At 55.4% G+C, this 20,126-nt stretch overlaps 4 protein-coding genes across 7 annotated transcripts in view; 2 read left to right on the top strand and 2 right to left on the bottom strand.

The window, feature by feature from the left end:
• Positions 1-287: 287 nt before the first annotated feature.
• Positions 288-1,829, bottom strand: TSSK3 (testis specific serine kinase 3). Its single transcript, XM_039231079.1, has 2 exons — positions 1,685-1,829; positions 288-1,005 (listed from the first exon to the last, which is right to left on the bottom strand). Exons 1-2 carry the CDS (start codon positions 1,827-1,829, stop codon positions 344-346), a joined length of 807 nt encoding a protein of 268 aa, XP_039087010.1. The 3' UTR covers positions 288-343.
• Positions 1,809-3,331, top strand: FAM229A (family with sequence similarity 229 member A). The gene is made up of 3 exons (XM_039231089.1): positions 1,809-2,590; positions 2,673-2,819; positions 3,065-3,331. The coding sequence occupies exons 1-3, from the start codon at positions 2,454-2,456 to the stop codon at positions 3,165-3,167; spliced, it is 387 nt and encodes a 128-aa protein (XP_039087020.1). The 5' UTR covers positions 1,809-2,453; the 3' UTR covers positions 3,168-3,331.
• A 4,878-nt stretch (positions 3,332-8,209) lies between these two features.
• LOC120232120 lies at positions 8,210-15,846 on the top strand. Of its 4 annotated transcripts, none has more exons than XR_005528503.1 (5): positions 8,210-8,282; positions 8,637-8,687; positions 12,521-12,775; positions 13,066-13,150; positions 15,644-15,846. XR_005528503.1 is itself a non-coding variant. In XM_039232574.1 (5 exons), exons 2-4 carry the CDS (start codon positions 12,230-12,232, stop codon positions 13,142-13,144), a joined length of 384 nt encoding a protein of 127 aa, XP_039088505.1. In that variant the 5' UTR covers positions 10,773-10,855; positions 12,189-12,229; the 3' UTR covers positions 13,145-13,150; positions 15,644-15,846. The 4 variants fall into 4 exon arrangements, 3 of the variants coding, with proteins under 3 accessions (XP_039088523.1, XP_039088505.1, XP_039088513.1); XM_039232574.1 differs by lacking the exons at positions 8,210-8,282; positions 8,637-8,687 and adding exons at positions 10,773-10,855; positions 12,189-12,279; XM_039232582.1 differs by lacking the exons at positions 8,210-8,282; positions 8,637-8,687 and adding exons at positions 11,767-11,822; positions 12,189-12,279.
• Positions 15,847-17,698: 1,852 nt separating this feature from the next.
• Positions 17,699-20,126, bottom strand: part of LOC120230861 (adenomatous polyposis coli protein 2-like) — a 3,850-nt gene continuing 1,422 nt past the window's right edge. The window contains exon 3 of the mRNA XM_039230644.1: positions 17,699-17,754. Coding sequence (XP_039086575.1) covers positions 17,699-17,754 — 56 coding nt within the window. The remainder of the gene's footprint in view (positions 17,755-20,126) is intronic.

Below are 20,126 nucleotides of genomic sequence, written 5' to 3' on the forward strand. Positions count from 1 at the left end.
CTAAAAGGAAGTGCCAACAATAGCGGTTCCAGCTGCCCTTGGTCATTTTTCTCCTCTCCTCCCCCCTGCACGCGTCTGAACCTGGGGCCTGTTTTTAATGAACTTTGGTCACAACAGCCTGCGCGAAAATCCCTTCTTAGCCATGATAAAAGGGAAGTCTGAACAAGGCCCTCGGATTCTACGAAGACATTTAAAGGGAAAGAGAGAAAGCTGGAGAAGGTGTAGGCACGTTTTAGGACACAAGTAAACTTAAAGTGTAAAATATATATCACCATTTTAGAAGCGGGTTTTTGGGTTTGCTTTCTCCCCCTGCTTTATTGGGGAGGACTTGCCATTGCTTTTATCAAGTGCTTGCTAGCCATGGATGCCAACTAACTTCTTCGATTGAAGGCCGGAGGATCATGTCTGGTTCCAGGAGCCGCTGGAGCAGGTCCTGGCATTCGGCCGAGATGCCCAGATGCGTGGGGAAGGACACCCCCTTCTGCTGCTGCCACAGCATCTTGGGGATGTCTGTGTCGTCAAAAGGTAGGCTGGCGCAGAGCATGACGTACAGGACCACGCCCATGCTCCAGACGTCGCCCTTCTTGCTGTCATGGGGAATACCCTGCAGCACCTCAGGAGCGGCGTAGGCTGTGCTGCCGCAGAAGGTCTGGCTCAGCTCTCGGCGTGACTTGGGCAACACCTTGGCGAAGCCAAAGTCCGTCAGCTTCAGGTTGAAGCCCTGCAACAAGGCGTTCTCACACTTTAGGTCCCGGTGGGCCACGCCACAGCCGTGGCAGTAGCGGATGGCTTCGACCATCTGACGGAAGAGGGCCTTGGCCCGGCTCTCGGGAAGCGGCCCCCCATTCAGCACACAGTCAAAGACATCCCCGCCTTCGGCCAGCTCCATCACCAGGTAGATTTTCCCGTCAGAGGACTCCAGCATCTCATACACCTGGATGATGTTCTTGTGGTCCAGGGTACGGACGATCTGGAGCTCCCGAGGCAGGAATCTCTGGATAAATTCTGAGGAAACAAGGGGAAAAGAAGTGGGGTCTCAAGTCCAGGAGGGCATAACCCTTCACTCCCATCCCCTGCCTTCCAGTTTCTCTGCCCACCACGTCTGGGTCTCGTGCCTTGGTTCCCATGAACAGTCTTAAATGTCTAGAGCTACTTGGACGTTGCAAAGAATGACTCCCTGCCATCCTCAAGGACTGGTGTGAGCAGCCCGTGAGACCGTGGATATCCAAGTGCTTTGGGGATCTTTAGATAAAACCACTGGATCGCAGCTAGGAGGCCCGATTTGCCATCTCCTCACGCCCCTGCCTCCTGCCCCACGGCTCTTCCCATGGGCCCTGTCTTCATTTTTCCCATTCCTAACTGCCTTGGCAGCGGCTCCTGCCCTCCACCAGCCCAGGCCGTGGTCCCTCTGCCCGTCTCTGTCCCCCTCCTGGAACAGGGAGGGCCACAGGCTGGGGTTCTGGCTCTGACCCTTCACTTCCTGCCACATTAACTTTGGGTTTTGGAGGATGTGACGGTCCTGGACTCCCAGCCTCCTTTTGTACCCCGCTGACCTCCAGCAGAACCAAACTCTTGCATTCCTTGGTTCCAGACTAAAGGGGAGGTGGGGATGTCCCTTCCCACTGGTGGAAGTGCCCACCCACCTCAACCAGCCCACCCTTCCTCCAGAGGGGCCCCAGCTCACCTTCTGGCCCTCCCATCCTGTCTATAATTTTAATTGCCACTTTTCTTTGGTGTTTTTTGGAAAATGCTTCTTTGACTTTTGAGTAGGTCCCTTCCCCAATGGTCTTGCCCAGCTGGTACCCATTGGAGAGCAGAAAGTCCTCCATGCTGTCTAGCGCCTCCTTCCTTCCTGTCACCCTCTCAGCTCATGCTGCCTCTGTGAGGCAGCTCTACTCCACCATCGCCCTTGGGCCGCTCCTTTTCCCCCCAAGGACTTCATCCGCAGCCGCCCCCAGCGCTAGAACATTCTCCGTCTGGACACAGCAGCCACGGGTGGTGGGGAGGGAGAGGACCAGACATTTTAAAACTGTGGCCCAATTGTGATGTAAATGCTGTGTGACCCTGGGCCAAAATGGGCAGTGCCCTTACCTGTCCTCACCATCACCACTACCAAACCCAGCCTGGTTTAAGTCACCGCCGCGCCCCCGCCCCCGCGCCAGGCGGGGAGTCGCAGCCCGCCCGGGGGCGCTCCCGGGCGTCTACGCGACTCCAGGGACGATGGGCTCCTTTTCTTAGACGCCGCCTCGCGGCTGCTTGCCGCCGCCTCCTGCCACCCGATCGGGCTGCGGGGGACCTGCCCGACCCCGTGCCAAGGCGCCATGGCAAGGGCCCTCCAGCCCTGGCTCGTGGCCGCGTTGAGTGCCTTGAGTGCCGGGCGGCCCGGGACTGCGGAGGGTTCCCGAAGGGAGGAACGGGCTCTGTGAGGTCAGAGCGCCGCGGCCCGGGTCACAATGCAACCCGCCCCCTCGACGCCTGGGCCGCGGCGCGCCGCAGACACCCGCCCGGCTCCGCCTGGACCGGAGCGTCCTCCCGCGGCCAGGGGTCGGGCAGCTGCTTCCAGCCTGGGACCGGCCTCGGCCTCTGGCAGGTGAGCAACGGCCCAGGGGGTGGGCGCGGGCAGGGGGCGCCCGGTAGCCCGGGGAGCGGCCTGACCGCCACTCCCCGCGCAGAGCGCCCCGGGGCCTAGACATGAGTGCCCAGGAGCCCTCGCAGGGTCGGAGATTCCCCATTGAGGCTGGAGACTCCCCTGGCCTTGCCGCTGCCCCCGAGTCCCAGGACAGCCCGGAGCCGGTAGCCACGGAGCACAACCGGGTCAGGTGAGACCCGCGCCCTCCCTGCAACCCCCGCCCTCTCCGCCGCGCGCGAAGCTCCCCCGGCGGCCCGCGTCCACTTTCCCTCCCCAGACCCCCCGCCCCCCACGTCCTCACCCCCCGTGCCCCACCCCCGCACCCCTCTCCACCCGCGTCGGGGACCCGCCGCCTCGCCGGAACCCCGGGGGAGGGGCCCGGGTGCACGCCCTGGGCGCGTTCCCAACAGCACGGGCCGGTCCCGCTCTCCCCAGGCCGCTTCGACGCTGCCCGGGCTGTCACTGCCTGACACTGCTGCACGTGCCCATCGACGTCTACCTGGCCATGGGCGGGAGCCCCCGGGCCCGCGCCACCTGAAGGCGCCTGCGTACGGCGGCTCCGCGGGAGCCGGGCGGGGGGACGAGGCCCGCAAAGGCCACCACGCTGAGGTCGCGCGCGCCGAGCACGAGACAATGATGCACATTTTAAAATAAAAGAATGATGCACATTTTAATAAAGCACAGCATAAACTGTTCTTTCCACTCCGGGCTGGCCGTGTGTGTCTATCCCGTCGATCCGTCCGCAAACTGCTCGGCCCCATCCAACAGCACCTTCCTTGTGGGGGCCTCCTCCTTTGGACCCAGCCCTAGAGGACCGCCCTCCCAGTCCACGCCAAGCCTTCCCCCCATTTCTTACTGGTCCTGGCCCCTTCCAGGGCAACCTTACCCCCTGCCCTCTCCTTGGTTTGCCAGTGAAATTGGCATAGCTGTGCTGCCTTCTGGGGGTCCAGAGAAGCTCTGGACTGGAGAGGTTGGACAGACAACTTAGAATAAAGAGGGTGGCTGCCCACAGCAAGCCTATTTAATTCTCCGAAGATGGAATTAGATTTTGTTCCCCACTGCTCTCTGACCTTGGGCACCTCTTGCTTTGTTGGAGGGATTAGTGGCCTCCCAGGCCATCTAGAGCTTTGATTTCTCCTAGGAGAGGTGGGACCAGACAAAGATAGGGAAAGAAATCCTTTGAAAGACTTTGATTTCTCATTTCTATTTTATAGGTGAAGGAACTGAGCCCTGAGAGACTTTCCCCGGGTTCCCCCGGATGATAGGTGGATAGGCGAGCACATTCCTCGGTGTCCTCTGACTTAATACTCTAAAATCCATCCAAGGCCGGGGGAGTGGCGAGGGTGGTCCATGACCTTCGGCTGCCTAGAGTGTAACATTGAGCTAAACAAGTATTTTTCACTTTCCAACTTTGCTTTAATGAGCCTGTGTTATTTTAATATTGGAAAAAATATACGTAACCCAAAGGTCAGGTTCAGTCTCCTGTCCCCTGAAATCAAAGTACAAGTGACCTAACACCCCTAATCCATATGGGGTAGACGTCCCAGCCCTCCCTAGAGCACTTCAGAATTCCACAGTCACCCACAAGGACCACCGTTCTTGATCTCCACACGTATTCTCTCCCAGGCAGTCCCAAATGTAGGAGACTTATTAAAAGAGAACAGGATGTCAGATATTGCACACCTGAAACTAAGTACACAGGAGGTTAACTAATTGGAATTTAAATTAAAACTTTAAAAAATTTTAAATACATTATAATTTTTTGAAGTTTAATTACTTATTTTGAGAGAGAGAGAGAGAGAGCACAGATGGAGCCGGGGAGGGGGGGTGGGGAGCAAAGGAGAGGAAGAGAATCCCAAACAGGCTCTGCACCAACCAGCACAGAACCCAATGCAGGGCTCAAACACACAAACCTTTTTTTTTTTTTTTTAATTTTTTTTTTTTAATGTTTTATTTATTTCTAAGAGAGAGAGAGAGACAGCGTGAGCAGGGGAGGGTCAGAGAGAGAGGGAGTCACAGACTGAAACAGGCCCCAGGCTCTGAGCTGGCAGTCAGCACAGAGCCCGATGCGGGGCTCGAACCCACGAACCGCGAGATCATGACCTAAGCGAAAGTCGGACGCTTAACCGACTAAGCCACCCAGGCGCCCCTCAAACACACAAACCTTGATGAGATCATGACCTGAGCCGAAGTCAGACGCTTAATTGACTGAGCCACCCAGGTGCCCCTAAAAAAAGATACACATTAGAGAGGTGCCTGGGTGGCTCAGTCGGTTAAGCAGCCGACTTTGGCTCAGGTCATGATCTCACAGTTTGTGGGTTCGAGCCCCGCATAGGACTCTGTGCTGACAGCTCAGAGCCTGGAGCTGGCTTTGGATTCTGTGTCTCCCTCTCGTTCTGCCCCTCTCCCGCCCGTGCTCTGTCTCTCTCTCTCTCTCTCTCAAAAATAAATGGAAAAAAAAAAATTTTTTTTTTTTTTAAAGATATACATTAGAAAAAGAAAACAAAAGAGGAGAGAATGTTTGCCAAAATAAGGTCTACTTCGACGTGAGGACTTTAGACTTGACCATTCACTGCCTGGTCCTTCAAACACCGTAGTTCTTGAAAGCCCTTCCGTGCCTTTCTTTCCCTTTCACCTACCAGAAGAATCCCTGGCTTCGGCCACGGTGCTGGCTTCTCCCTCCTCTTTATTCCTCTCTTCCTCCACCCTTAGTTCCTAGAGAGCCCCAGGGCCCTCAGTACTCTCTATTAAATGGAGTGATCCAGGGGTTTCCATCCCCAACAAACTCCAGGCAGGCCCTACCTAGCCTCTCAACCCATGCAGCTGCTCTGCAGAAAAAGGATCTTCTTCCCTAGAAACAGTACCACTCCTCCTTAGGAGGCCACTGTAAGTTTAAAGAGAAAAAAAGTTATTGGCCTCTGTATTGATAAGGTCTCTCCTTTGCAGGCAACTAAAATCAGCTTATGCCAAAAAGGAATGGATTGTTTCGAGTGGCGAGGAAGGATATAAGCTTTCCAGATACCTAAGCTTAAAGCAGAACTGTAGGAAGCAGGGTGTCTGCTGGGCCCACTAGGATTGCCCCTTGTGTCCCTCTCTAATCCCTGATTATCTCCTCTGGGCAGGAAGCGGGGCTGCTGCGGTTTGGCAATCTGAAATCTGCCCTTGGAAGGGAGAGTGCTTTCTCCCAGTCTCAGTTTACCTGACCTTGGGAAAGGCAGTGATTGGCCCTTCTTAAGTCACATGCACATTCCTTTGGCCAGTTACCATTGTCAGGGAAATGGGAGATTGTAACTGATGACCTGGGCCAACAGTGAGCCTACCCTGGAGGTAGATGCACGGCCAGGTGATCAACAGCATCACCAGAAAATAATGGGCAGAGATGGAGAAAAAAACAGTCCAGGAGCAGAGAGAGCTTATGCGAAGATTGGGTATACCTGGAGGAAAAGAAGCCTGAAAAGAGGAGATAAGGAGTGGCAGGAGTCAGGGTGACCACTCCGTTCCATGGCATTGAGGAGCCTTGGACAGTGTGACCAGGAGTCAGGCCACTGGGGGGGTTCTAGTTCAGGCTCTGTTCCTGACTCAGTCAATACAAGTCTACCAGCCAGGCCTGTGAAGGGCACTGGGGATTCAGAGTGAACTTGAAAGACACAGGTATTGGCCCTTTGGGAACTCACATAGCCTAGCAGGTGGAAAGCCTCACTCAGGCAAGTCCCTACTTCACAGCCTTAAGAAAGAAAGAAAAAAAAAAGCAGTTGGGGGTGCCTGGCTGGCTCGGTCACTCTTGATGTTAGGGTTGTGAGTTCAAGCCCCACACTGAGTGTAGAGATTATTTAAATACATAAATAAACTGTAATTTTACAAAAAAGGTGCCGGCTGATCCCTATGGACTTTGCCAGCCCCCAAATGCTAAATCCTTCCCATTTTTCCTTTCTCCTGCCTTCTCATCCTCCGTTCCTTTAAAAAAGATTTACTGCGGGGCACCTGGGTGGCTCCGTCGGTTAAGCATCCGACTTCGGCTCAGGTCATGATCTCGCGGTCTGTGGGTTCAAGCCCCACGTTGGGCTCTGTGCTGACGGCTAGCTCAGAGCCTGGAGCCTGTTTCAGATTCTGTGTCTCCCTCTCTCTCTGACCCTCCCCTGTTCATGCTGTCTCTCTCAAAAATAAATAAAAAATAAAAAGATTTACTGCCAGCCACCCCCCAAAGTGAGTGATACAAAGGTTTCAAACACATGCCTTGCTGATGAGCCAGCCTGTGGGGCTGCTTAGCTCCACTAGGTGGAGGGAACATTGTGGCCAAAGGCCTGGAGGCAGGACAGCAGAGGGCGAGGAAGTCAGTTCAGTCACCTTCTACCAACACCTACCTATCTGGGCTATACCAGGTGCTGAGAATGCAGGTTTGATTCTGACAGGTTCCTGCCCCTTGCAGAGCTCAGAATTCAGGCGATCCAGGGATGAGTTAACAGAAGACAAGCTGGATCAAGGAGGCCTTGAATTTGAGCTTTTTTTCTGTAGCTGACAAGGAAGCACGACAGGTCCCAACCTGAGCCACTTCACACTCCTATTTCCCTTCTCCTTTTCCATCCTGGTCTCTGATTCTTCCTCACTGCCACCGCCTCGCCCTCGCCCCCAAGCAACCCCCAGAAAAGCCACTGGCCTAAATTCTAGTCTTAGATTTGAGTCTTGACTCTGCCATTTACTAGCTGTGCAAACTTAGGCGAGGTACTTAGCCTCTCTGAGTCTCCATTTCCAAATCTGTAAAATGGGGCTAATGACACCTGCTGGAAGGTTTCATGCACATACACAGGGCAGGAATCTCTGGCACAGCTAGCACTTGAGCAAGAGAGGCTACTGCCCCTGCTATAGCTGCTCCTACCTCTGGCTTCAAGGGGCAGCAGAGAGCCAAGCCAGTCACATCCCCAATGGCTGGGCGATGTCCAGCCTCGGAGAGGATTGGGGAATCCCTCCCTCTTCCCTTCCCTCTGCCAACTTCCCAGAAGTTTTGCTCATGAACTTAGGAACTTGGTCGGGGGGCATTTCCAGGGGAATCCCCAGGTGGAAAAGGGAGAGCTGCCTCCCTCACCCTCGAGGGTAGAGCTGTCCCTAGACCCCAAAGCAGGACCCCCAGATTCCAACTTTATTCTCTGGGCCCAAGGAATAGGGAGGGACCTGGGGAAAGGGGCATGCTCGAATCACCGCTTCCCCTGACTCGCCTCTCAGACACCCTATTAGCTAGCCCCTCCCTAAAGGACCCCCTTTTAGAAGGAGGGGGCGAAATACAGATGGACCCCCAGGTTACCATGGAGATGGCAGGGAAAAGGTTGCTGTGTCGTCATGGCAACAATTGACGTCAGTACTACCATTTCCCGTTGCTTGATATGGAGGGGGGGGACAGCCACCCCAACCACAAGCAAATACCCCACAAAGCCTCCTCCCCTGACTGAGCCAATCAACCAGGGGGTCGACAGGCTTAATATAGCACAGAGTTAAAAGCAGTCTCTGATGTCAGTCAAACTTTGGTTCAAATCATTCTGCCTCGTCTTAGCTGTGGGAATTTGAGCAAGTTCCTTAAGCTCTGGAAGTCTCATTGTACAACGGCGATGAATAAGCTATGTGCCTCCAAGGGTTGCTGTGAGGATTGCATGGGATCATGCAGGTAATGGGCATTCGGCCAGCTCGTGGGAGGTGCACACTGACATTAGGGCCTGTTGAGTCTCGGGAACCCATTAATGGATGTGGCACTTCAGATATAGAACCACAGCCCCTACAGAGCCTAGAGAAGATTTCCAAGGACTGGGCCCCTGATTCTGAGCATCTCAGAACTGGGGGGGACTCAAGGTGGAGCACAGGCAGTGGAATTTCCAGACTCTGAGGAAACCCCAGATGCCACTTTCCCTGAAACCCCATCACATCCGGGCTCTGACCCAACTTCCCCTTTCTCCTCCCCTCTGCCTCCTCCGAGGCCTTCTCAACAGCCTTCTACCTCTTGGGCCTCGATCTGGTCTTCTAGGGAAAGGGATGGATGAAGGCACATGGGAAGACACAACCAAGCAGGCACCAGGTAGGTCAGTAGGTTGGACACCACTGGGATATGGGTGTCCCGGCTCCTACTGGCCTCTCGAGGGTGGGTGTGGACACCAAAAGCATTCTCCTTCCCTGTCTCTGCCCCCACCTTCTGTCCAGGCAACCAGAGCCATTATGCTCCAGCTCCCCGCCACCACCCTGAATCAGGCCCCCATCACAGCCCAAGCAGCCTCCTAACTGGACTCCCTGCTTACCTTCCTGGCTTGATGCGTCCAGTCCAGAATTATTTATAAAGACTGCAAACCCAGCCATGCTATTCTCCTAATTAACTCTCATCAATGGCTTCTCTACGTCACTTACCCAGGGGCACTAGACACGCCTCAGCAATTCACACAAAGCTCTGCCCACCCTTCAGCGCGCTGTTCCTTCTGCCTGGAATAGCTTCCCTCCCAATCCCACTTACCATTCAGACGTCCACCAATTGTCACTTCTCAAGGAAGCCTCCTCTGACCACCTGTCCTTCCTCTCTCATAGCACCTGCTTATCTGTTCCTTGATCCCTGATGAATGTCTGCCTGTCTTCCCCCATTACACTGCGGACTCACCGAGGGCAGGGGCTGTGTCGCGTTCATCCTGACATCCCAGGGGCCTAGAATGGCCGGGCTCAGGAGTTTGTAGAATGTCTGCCGATTAGACTAGCTGGTGAATGCTTGATAAGTCCACAGGGGAGAGGCCCCAGTGCTGTGAGGAGAAGGAACAGAGCCAGCTAGGAGGCCCAGAATGGTTCCCCCAGTGGATCTCAGACGAGCAGCAGTTACCCAGGCAAGGGCATGGAGGTGGGAAATGTCCCTGGCACTGTGATTGGTATGTGCCAAGGGTGAACCTGGTGCTGAAGACACTGTCCAGAGGGACATACTCATGTTTTGGAAATATAACGCTGGCTGCTTGTGGGGAACAGACCACATAAAGGGATAGAAAGCAGCAGCAGGAGAGACAACTCAGGAGGCTGCTGCGAACTCCCCGAACTCCCCGGTGGAAGGCAATGGGGCTGCACCAGGCATTCGTTAGCAATGGAAATAGAAGCAATGGGATTTTTTAAAAAATATTTTTATTTATTTCTAGGAGAGAGAGAGAGAGAGACAGCGTGAGCAGGGGAGGGTCAGAGAGAGAGGGAGATACAGACTCCGAAATAGGCTCCAGGCTCTGAGCTGGCAGTCAGCACAGAGCCCGACGCGGGGCTCGAACCCACGAACCGCGAGATCATGACCTAAGCGAAAGTTGGACACTTAAAAGACTAAGCCACCCAGGCGCCCCAGAAGCAATGGGATTTTTAAAATGTGAGGGCACCTGGGCTGCTCAGTCGGTTAGGCATCTGACTCTTGATTTCAGCTCAGGTCATGATCTCACAGTTTGTGAGCCCAAGCCCGTCAGGCTCTGCATTGACAGCCTGCTTGGAATTCTCCCTCTTTCTCAAAATAAATAAACTTTAAAATAAAATAAAATGTCCTGGAGAAGACAGGATTTCATAGCTGGTTAAATATGAAAGAGAGAGAAGAGCCTAGAACAAAACCCAGATTTTTCATACTGGCAACCAAGAAAATTTCCAAGCTAGGGACGCCTGGGTGGCTCAGTCGGTTGAGCTTCCGATTTGTGGGTTCGAGCCCTGCGTCTGGCTCTGTGCTGACAGCCCAGAGCCTGGAGCCTGCTTTGGATTCTGTGTCTTCCTCTCTGTCTGCCCCTCCTCCACTCGCACTATGTGTGTGTCTCTCTCTCAAAAATAAATAAACATTTTAAAAAATGAAAATGAACAAGCTAGGGAACATAGGAGGGAGGGCAGGCATGGGGCATATTTCCTGTGAGGTGGGGCACCTGGGTGGGGGGAAGGGATGTCCAGGAGACAGGTGTGGGGCAGGGAAGACAGCTCAGAGCTGAAAGAGAGAAGTGAGTCTCTGACACAGGTGGACACGCAAGGCATGGGAACCAATGAGACTCGGGACATGATTAGGCAGTGAGCAAAGGATGAGAAATTTGCCATGTGGCAGCAACCGGTAAGATGACAAGAAAATCAAGAGTGCACAGTGTCCAGAAAAACAAGGACACAAAACTATTTCAAGTAGGAGGGAGCATTTGTATCCAAGTCAGCCACTGCTACAAGGTCAAGTCAGATAAAGACTCGAGAGCATCCCTTGGATTTAGCAACAAGGAGGTCAGTGGCGACCTTGACGAGCTGCTCCCGTGGAATGGTGGGGGTGGTAGCCAGATTGCAGGGGCTGAGTGAGGAAGTGGAAACAGCGTGTGTACACAACTCTCTCAAGAATGTTGGCTGTGAAGGGGAGCTGGAGAAGGACATGGGGTTGAAGGAAGGCTTTCTTCTTTTTCAAAGATAGGAGAGACTAGAGCCTGTTTGTTTGCTGCTGGGAAGGAGCCATCAGGGAGGGAGAGGTTGGAGATAGGGAAAAGAGGAAGGGATGGGGTGGGGGGAGAGTCCCCAAGGAAGGAAAAATCCCCAAATATGGCTGCACAATTGGGGGACAAGTCAGGGCCTGTACTGGGCCCCGGGGGCTCCAAACAGCTGCCCACTCTCCCCAGCAGCCAGCGTGAGTCACTGGGGGGAAATAGCCCAAACTGGCAGTGTGGGAAAGGGAGCTGGGCCAGCACGTTCCTCAGGATCCCCAGGGGGTCGGGGAGCAGGGCCCAGCCTGGGCTCTGAGCCCTGAACCCCATGCTCTGATCAGAACAAGGGCACAGAGGAGTTGTCTCACCCTTTGCAGGGGCCGGCAGAGTGGTATGAGGTCTGGGTTTTTCTTTTGGCTTTTTTACTGCCACTCTCGGAACCTCAGTTTCCCCTCGCCAAAGAGCGTGTTAGACCAGACCAAGGGCTTTTAACTTTTGCAATGGTGGGAGGGCGGCAGGGAGATGCTGTCGCAGATCCTTTCTAAATTCTTCCCAGAAATATATGTGTATTTGGAACTTTGGGACAGTCTAGGGGGTCCTGGATCCCCAGAAGTTCATTCATAGAACGTCTCCAGATGAGAACTCTGAACTAGTGCTGGCTGAGGAGCCCTCTGCCTCTGACATTTAAAGTGCCCCGGAGCAAGGGAAAAGGTTCTCATAAGGGCCATGGGAGGCAGAGGTAGAGGACTCTGAAGCCGGGGAACAGGGCCACCTTTGAGGTGAGAGTTCCTCCTAAGCGTGCCATCAGCGGTCTGTCTGCAGGCAGAGGCTGGAGGCCCCTGTGATGGGGATGGTCTATCTAACTGGCAGCTGACCTTACTGCCACCGGCCCCCTCTTGCTGCCTCTGCCCCTTCTGTCCTTGGTGCCGCGGGCTGGGCGGGGAAGTGTCTCAGGAGATTTTGGGAATCTGGTGCCTGGCCCCCTCCCACCAAAGCAGCTGGTGAAGTCAGACCATACTCTAGACCCCGCCCGCCCGAGGGGCTGGTGCTGCCCCCACCCCGCTCTGCCAGCTGACGCCTCCTGCTAAAAACAGCCGTCCCGGGGGGACTATGGGCTTTCAGGCCTCCCCCTCCACCCCCGGCAGGTATTTAAGAGGCCGAAGCAGGGCCAGGCAGGCTGGACGCCATGCTCTTCACCGAGACTGCCCACTTCGTAGTGAATTTTCTTCTGTCCCGGTGAGGGGGGCCCCGGGGAGGGCGCTGGCGAGATAAAGGGGCCTGGTCCCGCAGTCGGGGGAGGAGGTGTCCAGGCCTGAGTACCTCGATGCAACCCCTCTTAATGTCCCTCTCCGTCCCTCTAAAGTGTCCCTCGACCACGAGTGACGCTGACCCACTCCCCGCCGCGTGTGGTCCGAGGCGGCCCCCTTCTCCCCGCCCGTCGTGCTCTGGGGTGACTGCTGCCGCGTCTCCCCCGCAGACGGCCCCGGGCCACGCCCCCGCACCGCCTGGACCAGGAGTTGTGTTTCTGGGGCTGCCGGGGCCCGGCCTTGCCGGCGCCTGCCTCCCGCCGCAGCCTGGGCGACTACTGGCTGAGCCCGCAGCGCCGCCGCCCGCCGGGCGCCGCCTGGCGCTGGCCCGCGCGCAACCTGCTGCTGCTGCCGGGGGCCACCGGCCTGGCCGACGTCCCCTCGGCGCGCTGGCCCAGCTGCTACGGCGCGCGCCCGCGCCTCACGTGAGCGCGCGGGGCGGGGCCGAGGCACTGGAGGGTGGGGCGGGGCGGGGCGGTGGGAGGTGGGGCCTCAGCGAAGGAGCGGATCCCCAGAGCCCAGGGCCCGTCAGGGGTTGGATAGCTGGGCCTGACGGTGCCTGGGAGCGGGAGGAGGGGGCGGAACTTGGTAGGAAGGGCGGGGCCTGAGGCTGCCGAGAGCGGAGGGAAAGGCGGGGCTATGCGGAATGGGTGTAGACCTGGAGGGAGGCGGAGCCTTGCCCCCATCCGGTCTGTCCAATTTTCCCTCCCTCCAGATGGAAGCACCGATGGCAGAATATTAACTATCAATTTCTGGGCAAGAGGAAAAGACATCTAGTTCCCCTGCGCCCGTGAGAGCCGGTGAGGGGCGTGGCCAAAAGAGGGCGCTGCCTACGGGGGGCGGGGCCTAGCGGTGAGGTGGGGGAAGGGCAAGGTGTGAGCACCCAGTGGGTCCTCCGCAGCCACTGCCCCCCAGGCTCCAGGACCTGGAGGGGTTGAGCCACAGTGCGAAGGGCCCCTAGGGCGGCTGTGGGACGCTGCGTGGTTACCCATCCCTTCCCTTCTCTACCACAAACAGGTTTTAAAAGACTGACAGATCTGGGGTTCCTGGCAGGCTCCCTCAGATCGAGTGACTCTTCATCTCTGGGTTGTGAGTTCAAGCCCCACATTGGGTGCGGAGGTTACTTTAAAAAAAAAAAATACAGAATCTAGAAGATTGATGGATTTGACTATTAAAATTTCTGTTCATCAAAAGGCACCTCAAAATGTAAAATTAGGCAGGGATGCCTGGGTGGCTCAGTCGGTTGTGAGTGGGTCTCTTGATTTCTGCCCAGGTCATGATCTCATGTGTAGTGAGATCGAACCCTGTGTCCGTCTCTGCACTGACAGCGCGGAGCCAGTTGGAGATTCTCTCTCCGTCTCGCTCTCTGCCCCTCACCTGGTCACTTGCTCTCGCTCTCTCTCTCTCTTAAAATAAATAAACTTTATTATTTTTTAACGTTTATTTGTTTTTGAGAGAGAGGGAGCATGAGCAAGGGAGGGACAGAGGGATAGGGGGGCACAGAGGATCCAAAGCAGGCTCTGTGCTGACAGCAGCTAGCCCGACGTGGGGCCCGAACTCATGAACCACGAGTTCACAACCTGAGCCGGAGTCGGGCACTTAACTGACTGAGCCACCCAGGCACCCCTCAAAATAAATAAACTTAAAAAAAAAGTAAAATACACAGAGGGACACCTGGCTGGCTCAGTCAGCAGAGTATGCAACTCTTGATCTCAAGCTCCTGAATTGGAGCCCCACATTAGGCATAGAGATTACTTTAAAACAACAACAATAATAATAAAGGTAAAATAGCATTCCAAACAAGCCTCCTGCCTAGCAACCTAAGAGAAAGGAAAGCTCTGGTGGCCTTGAAGGCAGGGTCCTGGCAGCCATCCTATGCGCATCTCAGAGTATCTGCATCCGCCCCTGAGCTGACCATGGTTCTGTTTCTCTGGTATCCATCTCTGATCTCGATGTCCGTTCACTTTAGCCGACAAATACTTATCAAGGGCCTATTTTAGTTTGTACCAGGCTTATATTCCAAGTCATCGGGTTCACATTGGCAAAACAAACTATTGAAGTCCCTGCCCTCATGGGGCTTACATTCTGGTTAGAGAGACATACAATAAAATGAAGTCAGAGATAAATAGTGTGCTCTGTGCTCGAGAAGAACAAGGTGGGCCAGCTGCTGTATATGGAATGAGCAGGGACTTTGTCTTATCTAGAACAGTGCCTGACTCATAATTGAGGCTCAGTAAATGTTTGTTTGTTTGTTTGTTTGTTTGTTTGGGGGAGGAGGCTCAGTAAATAATGAATGAATGCATGCGTTGGTTAGGAGGTCCTGTCTGAAGAGATAACTCTCAGTCAAGGTGTGAAGGATGAGGGATCAGCCACTCCTGACTCTGGGAAGAGTGTTCTGAGCAGAGGGAACAGCATACGCTCAGTGGGTGGCCCCTTGTCTCTGGCTGTCAGCCCTGGAGTCTCCCTGTTTGCTGTGTCTCTGTTTCTCTTTGTTGTCTCTGTGATCTTGGGAATCGAAAGGCAGGTTTAAACAGCAGCCCTCCAGGGTCTCTGGAAGTGAGGTCACTGCTGAGCTGATTCACCCCCTGGCCTCCTCTGACCTAACTAGCCCGGCCTGGACATTCCCCTGGAAGCAGGCCCTCCCCGCGGCCGCCTCAGTCCCACAGCCTCAGGCTCCTTCCAGAGTAGCATCCTGTAGCCCGGCAGGAAGTCCTTCATGCTATCTAACCACAATCCTGCCAAGGTGGCCCCGGACCTTCCTCTCATTCTGCCTTGCAGGCAGAGGAGTCCTGCCTGGACAGAGACCCCAGGAAAGACCTGACAGAGTGGGAATAATACCCCCCTGCAGCCCCAGGGAGGCGAACCCCAGACGGGCCAAGTAATCACTCATCTCAGAAGCCTCTGCCACATCCATTTTCTCATTGAGCCCTGCAACCCCCCATTTTACAGACAGAAACTCAAGCAGGCCCAGAGAGGAAAAGGGGCAGAACTGGGACCAGAACCCAGCTCTCTTGTCAAAATAGTAATAATTGACTCTCCGCCAGGTACTATGCTAAAACTTCGCATGAGTTTTCTTTTTTAAGACTTCTCACAAACCTACAAGGTGGGTACCATCGCTGTTTCCATCATTCTCCGAGGAGGAGACTGAGGCTCTGAGCCGGCACGTGACTTGCTCAAGGCCACCCAGAGTGTAGGCGGCAGAGCTGCCTGTGACCCCAGGCAGTGTGGCATGCCCAGCTACACACCCTGCGTCCCCAGGCTCCAGAGGACTGTCACGGATGTCTGTTTTCCAGGGATCCGCAGGGACCGGCTTCAGGTTCATCACAGGATGGTCCCGAGGCTGACTGGTGCCGAGCCAAGATGAGCAGGAAGATGTCCTGGGAACACTGCACAATCTTGTGTCCCTCTCTGGGGGTGAAGATTCTCTACTTTTGCCCTCTCCCCTGGGGTCTCTGTGTTTCTGCCCCTACTGCCCAAATAAAGCAGTTTTCACCTCTCTCTGGCTCTCTCTACCTTGGGAGCAATCATTTCAATCCTCCCCACTCACACACACTGAATTAGACTGAACCCAGCAGGCTGGGAGGGCATCTGCTGTCACTCCTGACCCTTCCACTGCCCCCAGGTCCCCCCGAGCCTCCTCTACGGCACAGACTAGACGAACCCCAGACCTGGATCCTACTGTCTCAATGCTGCAAGAGGGTGACATTAGTTTGTCCGGGGCCCAGGGAGTCCTCCAATGGGTCAGGACAGACTCCAGCATGGCTTCCTTGAGCGAAAGCCTAATAGGCAGGCAGCCACTGGGCAGGCACACACAGGGAACTGCGCTCCAGGCAACGCGGGCAGCACAGAGGAAGTTTCGGTCACTTACGGGCTGAAATGGTCATCCCGCTGACGGAACTGTGAGACTGGCCACCGGTGGGCTCTGCCTGAAATGAGGCTAACTGGGCCTGGAGCTTCAAAGACCTTGAATGCCAAAATAAGGGGTTGGACATTCTCCAGGAGGAGGTTGGGAACAAGGACAGGTTTAAAGCAAGGGAGGGACATGGTCCCCTCAAGGCATCTCCGGGTCCAGAGGTCCCCCCTCTGGAGCCTCAGGGTCCATGCTGGTGAATGAGTAGTCTCTCTGGCCCTCAACTAGGTCCGAGGCCTCAGGGCACCTGTCCCTGTGCTCCCCCATCACACACTCTCCTGGCTCCCACTTGTGACTGAGGCTGAGAGTGGATCCTGCCCCCGCCTCAGAGGGTGCTGATGGCTGGAGGAGGGAGTCTTTGGGCTGCTCTCCTAACTCATGCACTCAGTGGTCTACAGCAGCCCCCTTCCCCACCTTATGAGACCTACCTATGGCCCATCCCATGCCCTGGGCAGGGGCCTCAGTCACATAAACAGGTAAGTACAGACAGACCCACGCTAGCTCCCCAAAGGAGCAGCCTTCTAGAACATTCTCTCTTCCTCCTCCAGCCCCTCTCCCTCCACATGGGACCCAGTCCCTATCTCTGGTGCTCCCTGCTCCCTGAATGTCTCTGGATGTTATCTTCTCCTCCTCTGCTCCCTGGCCTCCCCTAGTTTCAGACACCATCGCTTTCATCAGGATCAGTCTCTCCCTGCTTTTCTCACCAACAACTCTGTCCCCTCTACACTACCAGGGCTCATTTTCCTGTTTTGTATGTCCTTGTGGGTCATCAGGATGATCGCCAAGGGTAGCTGGAGTTCTGGAGAGATCTAGGCTAGAGACAGAGACTCCAGGCATCAGCATATAGACTCTCTCCCTCCCTCTCTCTCTCTCTCACACACACACACAGCACAGATTTCTCTCTACACCCATGGATCCTAATGACATCCCAAAGTCGCCTCACCTCAACCTGTCCCAAACTGACCTCTCTGTTCCCATGTGTACCCACGGGTCCTCCTCTAGGCTTCCGTGGGCCGTTTGGCACCTCCTTCCCCTCAGTCGTCCAAGCTGGAACCTCAGGGCCACGCTCAGTCCTTCCTCCTCACGCGCTCACTCTCTCAATTCTTAGTCCTTCCCAAGTCCCGCGCCTTCTGCCCCCTGAACTCCACCCAGACCTCTCTCTCTCTATCTGCCTCCACCCTTTAGCAGCATTTGACATGGTGAGGCCCTCACTGCTTTGGGAACCATTGCTTCGCTCAGCCTTCAGGACACCCCTGCTCCTGGGCCTCTTCCTTTCTCACTGAGCATCAGCTGAATGCCTCTGCCGGCTCCCCTCCCAGAGCCTAAATACTGGCGAGTCCCTGGAACTGTCTTCTTGAGCCACTCCCTCTCTCCAGTGAATTTTCAAACTTGGGACACCCCCAAACTCTTAAGTGCAGGCTCCTGGACCCATTAACTGCTAGCCTGATGTTTCCAGGGGGACTGTAACGGGCTTCTCAAACATGAACTCCAAAGCTGCACTCGGAAGCCCCAGCACTGAGAACGGGCCCAGTTCCGGAAATGCTGGCATTGACTGACACTTGACTGAAACTGTCCAGGCCCCCCCACTGGCTCTTGCCTGGGTGACTGCAACGGCCCAGTGTTTCCCTGCTGCATGGCAGGGAGGGCCATCCAGGCAGAGGGACTGCCTGCGTAAAGGCAGGGAGGAGAGCAGGGTCATGGCTTGGAGGAAAGTCTGGAGTGCGCTCTGGGCATCAGATCTCGAAGGCCTTACGTATAACGTGCAGACACCCCGAGGGCAATAGGAAGCCACAGTTAAAGCCAAGGGGACAGACTAGATTTGACATTTCTTTGACTCCTTCGTGCCTTCCTTCACACATTAACTCCATCAGCCAATAAATATTTATTGAGCACCCTCTATTGGAAAGGAACCCCGAGACAGAAGAGAACAGCTGGAGAGGCTGGACTTGGGGCAGAGACACAAATGAGGAGCTGATGAAACGCTGTAGGCCCGGGCGCAGGTGAGAAGGACCACAGTTGTGGAGGTGGAGGTGGAGGAGAGCGGATGATGAGCTGAGGTGGGGGGTCAGGTTTCTGGTTTGGGCAAGAATCGGATAGGTATGGAGTGTGTGGTTGGGAGAGCCCTCTCTCCCTCCCGCGGAACCTGGAAGGAGTGATTTTGACCTGGGTTTTAAGAGAGGAGTAAAAATTCAGGAAGTAGACAAGTGGAAAGAGGCATTCTAGGTAGAGGGAACAGCATGTTCAAAGGCCCTGAGGGGCGAGAAGCTCCATACTCTGAGGAGCTGAAAAGCCAGTAGAGTTGAAGTTCAGTGAGCCAGAGAAAAAGGCAGGGGGGACAAATGAGGCCGGGAGCTTGAACTCTCTGAGGCATGACCTGGGGCACTTGGGGAGGCTCACCAGGCTATTGCCACCCCCACCCCACCCCCCGTGCAGACAGGAAGGATAGAGAATTTGAGAAGGGGCTAGGAGGGGACAGACAGATGAAGTGTGTATTGGAGTGGGGGGCTTCCTAGCATGTCTTTCTGGGAAAAGTCACTAAGAAGAAGTCCCAATGGGACATTTCAGAGGTACAAGAGGAGAGAGAGAGGATCCTCTGGGTTCTGGGGAGACTCCTTTGCCGTGTAAGGAATTGATTGAGCCAAATAAGTTTCCCTCTGAATAAGTCAGCATCCTTAGAACAGCCCTCTGCCACCTGTCCCAGAAGAAAGTTGGTGGAGGGGATGCCAGGTCATCTCAGGGAGCCCTTGGACTCCTGCCTCCTCTCCCCAGGCCCGGGGAACGGGCACACTGGTGAATGCCAAGTTTGTGCCACGCCCTCAACCAGCATTTCACTCAATTGCACCTACAAATATTGCTGGGCGCTCCCCCTCTGCTCTGCGCCCCAGCTGCTTGGTTTTAAATGGCAGTAGCTCATTTGCCTCACAGTATCCCCACGACATGGCTATCACCATCCCCACTTTACAGATGAGGACACTGAGGCTCAGAGAGGGCCTGCGGCCCCACAGCCAGGACATGATGCTTCATCCCTACAACTGCCTCAACACGAAAATACCTCGCTGAGCCCTTGCCACAGCCTGAAGTGGCCCCCAGGCTCCTCATTTCACAGAGGGTGCCCTGGGAGCCCTGGGAAGGGGAGGGACCTGCCTGGGGTCACAAAGCTGCAGGGTGCAGGGTGGGTCCAGCTCATCTGGAGGAAGAAGCTGGATGGGAGAAGCCAGGGGTCTGAGCTGTGCGGAGAGGAAGGGGTGGCCCTGGGGACTGGACTAGGACAGGCTTTCAGTTTCCCTTTGAAAGGGACTTCCCCTGAGTGGGGGATTTTGATTGGAAAGTTGTAAGCAATCCGCATTCCACTGGTTTGGCTGCCTCTTCCCCACCTCTTCCCCGATGGGACCCAGGAATCTGAAAAGAAACTGAAAGTTGGGAAGAGGGGAGGGAAGGGGGAAGGGAGCGGCGAGGGCAGTCCAGAGCAAGCGGGTTGAATTTCTGGTGACCTCATCGAGCCTGGGGGAGATAGGCAGGTGAGCTGCGATGACACACCGTTTGGCTGTTGGGGAAATAGAGCCCCGGACAGACAGCTCTGTTAGATAGTGACTGGGCCCTGGCCAGGTTACACAACCACCCCCCCCACCCCAGCCCCACACACGCACGCATGCACACACATGCACACAGGCACGTGTGCGCACACGCACGCACCTTCTCAGAGACCAAGTCAAGAGGGAGGGAAAGGAAGAAATAAAAGGGTCGAGCGGGGGCGCCTGGGTGGCTTAGTCGGTTAGGCGTCCGACTTTCGCTTAGGTCATGATCTCGCGGTTCATGGGTTCGAGCCCCGCGTCAGGCTCTGTGCTGACTGCCAGCTCAGAGCCTGG

Source organism: Hyaena hyaena, unplaced genomic scaffold (assembly GCF_003009895.1).
Source record: "Hyaena hyaena isolate Hyena2069 unplaced genomic scaffold, ASM300989v1 scaffold_3, whole genome shotgun sequence".
Lineage (NCBI taxonomy): Eukaryota > Metazoa > Chordata > Mammalia > Carnivora > Hyaenidae > Hyaena > Hyaena hyaena.